Raw genomic sequence first — 7,386 nt, 5'->3', positions numbered from 1 at the left:
AGAGGGTGAGGAAGAAGTTTAACGCGAAAGCGAAAGTTTGCTTGTTGGACACGGTCTCCAACTGGAAGGGTGACTGGATCGTGAAGGGGTATGAGCGTGGCAAACCCGCTGAGCTCACCACGGATGTGTGGGATGGCCTCATCCGTTATTGGCGCCTTCCTGATTCGATTAGAATCGCCCAGGCTTGCTCTAACCCCCGTAACACGGTTGATGAGCACGGGAACGGGCCGATGCTTCACACTACGGGCCAAAAACCCCACGCCGGTGTCCGTTTGGAAATGGTAATTAAATATTTTATTAAATAATTTTTTTAATAATTATATTAATTTATTCTAACTTTCTTAACTGTTTTTTTTAGGCCAAAGAGACGGGACATCTCCCGTCTCTTATGGAACTTTACGAGAGGACCCACAAGAACAAGGCGGGCGTATTTGTAGATGGCAAGTCCGAGCAAATCTACAATGACGTAGTTGCTCGGGTTGAAGACCGCCAGACTCAGCTGACCCAGCAGTCTACCGACGGATTACCCGTCACCTTATCCACACTTGAAGTGGATAAGATTTACGAGGAGGTAAATTTTCAAAAAAATTAATTTTTAATTATTCATTTAATTTAACTTTAAATATTTACTTACAATATTTATTTTTTTGTTTTTAAGGTTGTCCCTAAAAAAAAGGGACGGACGTTGGGTATTGGTTCCGTCAACGATGTTCCGAGAGCGACATCGTCTTATGGTCAGCGACGGGATGATGAAGTCACTGAGCTGCGTAGAGAGTCCGCTCAGCTGCGTAACGAGTTGACCGCGACAAAATCTCGTATGGGTGGAGTCGAGGGCTTCTTGGACGTTATTGCGGCCACAAATCCGGAATGGGAGTCCATGTTGAGGAACATGCGACAACAACATCCCATTCAAGGCGAGTCATCCGACGTACATAACGAGGCGGATGTTACGAGGAGGAGTGATGAATTCTACCGGGCGATGAACGACCCTTAGTTTTTTTTTTGGTTGTTGTATTATATAAATTCAAAACTTATTTATATATAAAATATTTTCATTTTGATTTATTTTTATTTTAAATTTTAATTTATTATTAAATTAAATAATTTTAATTATTTTTTAATTATATTTTTAAATTCTGTAAAAATAATAAAAACGAAGTAAATTCGTAGCTAATGTACGACCTCTTTACGTGGAAACCTTACGAGGAAATGACGAGAAACAATTAACGACTATTTTACGAGGAAACATTTGCGAGGAAATAACGAGAAAAAGTTTACGAGTATTTAACGAGGAAATCGTTTCGTGGTTGTTATGTGTATTTTGCGAGGAAACTCTTTCAAGGTATTTACGTGTAGGTTACGAGGAACTCATTTCGAGGTATTTACGAGGAATTGTAGCGACGTCTTTGCGTGGAATATTGACGTGGTCTTTACGACGAATCGCCCTACTTCGTCTTTACGACGAAATATATTCCTCGCTAAGTTACGACGAATTAGCGAGGAAATATGTGTTACGACGGACGAGTAACGAGCAAACGCGCTTCCTCGCTATTTCGTCGTAAAGCCTCTTTTACGACGAAATAACGAGGAAAACCGCCCTCGTTAAGGTTATGTTTTCTTGTAGTGCGATAATTCTATAGGGATATCGATCGATACACTTGTTGAACCGTCGACCGATTATTTGGTTAGAATATCGATCGACGCTTTTGGTCAAGCGTTAATGCACATGCTAAATGTGTTCACTAAGCTTCCTAGATCAGCTCTCGCTTACTCTAGTGATACCACTCAAATTACCCTAATGAGTGATTTATACTCTCTTAAATAAAAGGTTCAGTTGTAGTACTTAGGGATCAAATTCAGAGGGAGCTAGGGAACCTAAGAAATATAATATGATTTGTTAAGATAGATGGTTTCAGAGATTTAAATGTAAATTACAGTTTTATATTGAACGAGTATTTGTTCAATAGGTTGATTGAGGTTTTGGTGCTTAAAAAGGAAATAGTTAGACTTAGAGTTTTTATTCAGGAAACTTGGATTGTAATCCTACAGATGCCTAATGAGTTGCATGCATGATAATGTAAAGCTGAACTACTTAGTCAACAAGTCCATCAGCGTTCGCAATGTTTGGACTTGTCTATTAACTAGATCTAATGATCTCAACTCTCGTATGTCGATCAATAGAAAGTGTCGATCGATACACCTTTCGCTCCGTCGATCGATTATTCAATAATGATATCAATCGACACGCTTCTAGTTAAGCTTTATGCGTGGGTTGAATGAATGATTACTAAGCTCACTTGATCAGCTCTCGCCTTACTCATAGAAAGAAACTTAGTTCAGTTAGAATGTTTTCAGGATGAGAATGAATCTCTCGCTTTTATCTATCAATCCTATGGCAGGTTCTAGGTAGCTAATCTAGAGACATGCATTAATGAATAATCTTAATGACAATTACCACAACTCAGCAATCTATAGTTGGGGCTAATCCTTCCTAACCTATTTAAACCCTAAAATCTAACAATAGAACTACTTAGACATGGCTAAACAATTCATAAAAGCAATTAGGTAAGAAAACTTCATTAGAATGGTAAATAGATATTAATGGAGTTCCAATCACAAATTATAACTTTGGATTTTCTCTCCGATCTATCAAACTCCTAGAAAACCTTGCTGTGAAAATAATAAAACCAGAAAAGCACACTTTGGCTCTGACATGGTGGCAAAGCTTATATAATTCACTACAGGAAATAAAGGTAGTAATAGCGGACGACAAACGCAATGAATCCTAAATAATAGCGATTCTTTGTCCGCTCTGACAGCGCCCGTTATAATAAGTCCAACACTTTTAATAGCGGATTCCGTTTATGCTATAGTTAATTGTACAATAATAGCATTAATTTCTATGCAATTGTTAATATTTATAATAATAAATTGGTTTTATTTTTTAAATGTAATATTTATTTTGAATTTTTGTAATAAAAATTAATCAGATTATAATTAAATAGAGAATTCTTTATAATTTAAAAATTAAATTTTATTTATTATTAAAATTTTGTGTACAAATAAAATCAGTTTATACATTAACCAAAAAAATTAAACCAACACATAATTAACCAAAACTTGATAACCAAAAACATTGAACCAAACTGATAGGTCCCTTGCCAAGGGCAATCAATGTTGATCAAAACAAGAACACAAGAACAAGAACACTTGGGTTCTCAAGGACAAGTTTACTGCAATTTTCTTTTCATATTCCTTCTCTTCTCAACTCATGCTTAAATACAATACTAAAGAAATAAACTAACTGCTACGTGAAACAAACGTCGGTAAGAAGCAATACACACCCTTAAGTTAAGGAAGCATAATCCCACTAAATAAAATGCAATATGGAAACTAAACTATCTTAACAATTAATTTATGGAGATGGCCACGTTCTCTTAGTATCTTATCAATACTCCCATCCTCCAAACAACCTTGTCCTCAAGGTTTGACACAAAACATTGAAGCTTCTCTGAATCCACGTAGCTTTCTGAGGAGCAAATAATTTCCACATAATAAAACATCCAGAAAACAAACGCTTTCTTGTCTCACAAGCCGACTTTGGAAGACACGTTCAGGTTTGATAAGAAGAATCGCATTGTGGCGGAGTGGAGGTGAATGACTTGTAGCTAGAACCCCTTTTCTGAATACACATGACGGTGTGAACTTCTTATCTCGTAACGGTGGTGGTTTACCAGGAACTGGTTGTTCTTCGTTGAGCATCTTTGGTTTTGAGGTCGGCAGTTCATGGCTTTGGATTGGATGCGTAGGAGCAGTAATGGAGAGCCCATATGTTTTGTGCGCAACGCTTTGGATCCAAAGTCGTGTGATAACGGCTTCAATATGGGACACATCAATGAATTCTTTGAATAAGTCCTTGTTCGGTAAAGGAGCAAAGCTTGAGTCTTCAACAATCTTTGAATCCATGGCTTGAATATTTTTTTCAAAATACTCAAAGCCTAGAAACGGCGAGTCTTCATCACCATTAATCGGAACCGCATCATCATAGACATCATAGCTTGGCTCTTCATCGTCATAGACATCAAAGATAGGGGCTCCATAGATCTCGGTGTAGAGGTCCATAGATTATGCCTCCAAGGATAGTTTGGTTCCTGCTGAACGTTGATTCGTCGGAATGCCGTCAACAAGAACAGAACTGCTCTGATACCATTGATAGGTCCCTTGCCAAGGGCAATCAATGTTGATCAAAACAAGAACACAAGAACAAGAACACTTGGGTTCTCAAGGACAAGTTTACTGCAATTTTCTTTTCATATTTCTTCTCTTCTCAACTCATGCTTAAATACAATACTAAAGAAATAAACTAACTGCTACGTGAAACAAACGTGGGTAAGAAGCAATACACACCCTTAAGTTAAGGAAGCATAATCCCACTAAATAAAATGCAATATGGAAACTAAACTATCTTAACAATTAATTTATGGAGATGGCCACGTTCTCTTAGTATCTTATCACAAACCTAATAAACCAAAAACCTAAACTCTACGTTGTCTGCTTCTTCCTGTCTCTTTCTTCTCTAGCCCTGTCCATCGCCTTCTTCTGCCATCACTCAAGGCTTCTTCGAATCAGCAGCAGCAGAACCCAATAGCGACTTGGTTGGTGAAACCAAAGCAACACCTCCGTTCTCGATCTTTGAGTACTTCTTGTACACAGCACGAACCTTTGAGCATTCCAATTAGCACACAAACAAAGAATATAAGTTTCTGCAGTTTAAGAGTCAAGAACAAAAGAAACAGAGATGGACGTTGATTCTTACATAATCTCAGACAGAACAGAAAACACCAACAGAGACAGATTCAAAAAGAAATTCAAATCTTAATAAATCAGATTGATAATCAGAAAAAAGTTGATAATCAGAAACAGAAACAATAGAAAAGAAGCGCTCAATCTTACACTTTAACAGAAACATATCAAAACGAAAATCAAACCCACCCTTCTCAGATCAATTTCGAATTCAACCAAAGACAAGTATAAATCAAAGAGAATTTTCAAGAAGAAGAGAAGTTTCGATCAGACTTGTGAGAACAGATTAAACACAAAAACAAAATCAGAGAACCTTAATCTATCAGCTTTCGACAACCACAACACAGATCTATCAGTTCTTAGCATGAATATGAAGAGATAAACCAAAAATCAGAGAGTTTAGAGAAATAATAAGAGAAGAAGAGAAGGAGGCCGACGAGGAAGAAGAAGAAGAGAAGGAGGCCGAGGTTTGCTAGGGCGTCGAGCACAGCACCCAGTCGCCTTTCTCTCTTTTTTTTTCTGACCCCTCTCTCTCTATCTCTCTCCAACGCGATTTGTTCTCAGAAAATAATTGAAAAAAAAAACAATCTCAAGCGTTGGTTCGTTATGATCTAACGGTGCAGAGGATGATCCGCGCCAAACCAATAGAAAACAAGGGGGAAAAATAGATAGAAGATTGATTTTGGACCTTTGATTTAAAAATCAATCAATGGCTCATAAAAAACAGTACAAATTATCATCTTATGAAGTATGTGGTTTGGACTTTAGGGATTGAAGTTATATTATGAATATACATATTTTATTTAGATTTTATACTTTGTATAATTTCATAATTTAGTATAAAATAAGTGTTATAATTTTAAAGTGTTATGATTTACTACTTTTTGTATAGAGTTTGGAATATGATATAGGGTTTGGAGTTATAAGTATGGCTAGGGGTATGTATATGTAGGGTTTGTATTATAATCTTTAAACTTGAATATTTCTGTATGATATATAATCCAAATGTTTGAATTAAAATGTTTAAAGTTGAAGATTTATGTATAAAATGGAATTTAAGATGTAGGGTTTGAAATATGTAGTTAGGGTTTAGGGCATGTTTAGGGTTTAGAACTTAAGGTGAATAGGTTTTTTATTTTATTTTTATTATTTATTATTAGTGTTGGATTTTCTTTTTATCATATTACTTTTGTGTCTATAAATTATCCAGAATATACATTTAACTTTTTTTATTGCATAAATTATCTAAAAATACATAAAAAAATACTATTATGTTAACCAAAACAAGTCCCACATCTCGCTTCAATACATACCCAAGCCAAATATGGATTTGCTTAAGCATAACTGTTGAGGTCAAAAATGGTTATTTCTAATCAACGGCTATGACTATTTCTTATTCACGGATTTCTCGCAAAACATTCACTGAAAGAAAGATCGGAAGTGGACGAACGAGCGAATCCCGCACAAAAGCCACTCGCCGGAGAGCTGAACCATCACGCGGGTCAGCTCGCTGGCGAGCTCAACCATCACGTCGGTCAGCTCGCCAGCGAGCTGAACCGACGTGTGGTTATACTCACCCCACGAGCTCAACCATCACGCCAGTCAGCTCACCGGCGAGCTGAACCGTGTGGTTGCACTCGCCCGGCGAGCTCAACCATCGCGCCGGTCAGCTCGCCGGCGAGCTGAACCGTCGTGTGGTTGTGCTCGCCGGCAAGTTCGGCCATCACGCGAGTCGGCTCGTCCGGCGAGCTCGACCTGATCGCGGCCTGTCCGACTTACTTCGACTCTTGTATCTTCCGTATAGCTGTGATATCCGACCTTCAGGAGCATATACTTCTCATTTCGTTTTGATTAAAGTTATTCTCGAAGTTTTATGACTAAAACCGAGAAATCGTATAAACGCCGAAAGGCCTAAGAACGGTCCGCAAGGATCCAAACTGGTTTAGAGGCTCGTCTACGCTCTCAGAAGGGATTCTAGCCCATAAAATTTATTACGGTTTGTCCTCACTCGCAGAAATACGATAAATGCTAAGTTTCCAAAGATAAATGTAAAGATTCGAGGATAACTACCAAGATCGACGAAAAATGGAATATTCCCAAAAGAGATAGACTTGGGCCCGAAGGCGAAGGATGGGCCACCGACCTAGAGCGACTATATAAGGAGAGCGTGAGCAGAAGATAAGAGCACATCAGAGCAACTTAGCACTTAGAGCAATTTAGGCATCTTTTTCCGTTTTTACTAATCGGGCTGCGACTCAACTAGTTTAGATTTAGGTCGCTAGACTAGCGAACGTACTGACAGCTCTTGTAGCCTAGAAACTCCAGCTAGAAACGTATCAACGGTCACTGCCGACACCGCGATACAAGACCAGATGAAGGAAATGTTCGCCTGCGCTCAGAAAAAAATCGGACGAACAAGGAAAACTCGTGGCCTCTCTCGCAAAATAGGTGGAAACCTTAACGGCGAAGGCCAGGAGCAAAGCTCCGCGCGGGACCACAAGAGCCCGCAGCGGTAGAAGACTTGATTTCGAGACTCCGGGCAATCGAGCTGCACACGCGGACAAGGCTTCCTCAGGCCAAAAC

At 38.5% G+C, this 7,386-nt stretch overlaps 2 protein-coding genes across 3 annotated transcripts in view; both read right to left on the bottom strand.

Moving 5' to 3' along the window:
* Positions 1–3,450: 3,450 nt before the first annotated feature.
* On the bottom strand, positions 3,451–5,384 carry LOC106301492. 2 transcript variants are annotated; one of them, XM_013737900.1, is made up of 2 exons: positions 5,117–5,384; positions 3,451–4,720 (listed from the first exon to the last, which is right to left on the bottom strand). In XM_013737900.1, the coding sequence occupies exon 2, from the start codon at positions 4,120–4,122 to the stop codon at positions 3,481–3,483; it is 642 nt and encodes a 213-aa protein (XP_013593354.1). In that variant the 5' UTR covers positions 4,123–4,720; positions 5,117–5,384; the 3' UTR covers positions 3,451–3,480. The 2 variants fall into 2 exon arrangements, with proteins under 2 accessions (XP_013593354.1, XP_013593355.1); XM_013737901.1 differs by having other exon boundaries at positions 5,241–5,383.
* Positions 4,610–7,386, bottom strand: part of LOC106302697 — a 12,807-nt gene continuing 10,030 nt past the window's right edge. The window contains exon 4 of the mRNA XM_013739155.1: positions 4,610–4,720. Coding sequence (XP_013594609.1) covers positions 4,610–4,720 — 111 coding nt within the window. The remainder of the gene's footprint in view (positions 4,721–7,386) is intronic.

Source organism: Brassica oleracea, chromosome C7, assembly GCF_000695525.1.
Source record: "Brassica oleracea var. oleracea cultivar TO1000 chromosome C7, BOL, whole genome shotgun sequence".
In the NCBI taxonomy this organism is placed as follows: domain Eukaryota; kingdom Viridiplantae; phylum Streptophyta; class Magnoliopsida; order Brassicales; family Brassicaceae; genus Brassica; species Brassica oleracea.
The sequence above is the reverse complement of the archived record's forward strand: the minus strand, read 5'-3'. Positions and strand labels throughout refer to the sequence as shown.

Coding starts and splice junctions, on each gene's coding strand:
- LOC106301492 (XM_013737900.1), bottom strand. CDS start 4,122: ATGGACCTCTACACCGAGATCTATGGAGCCCCTATCTTTGATGTCTAT.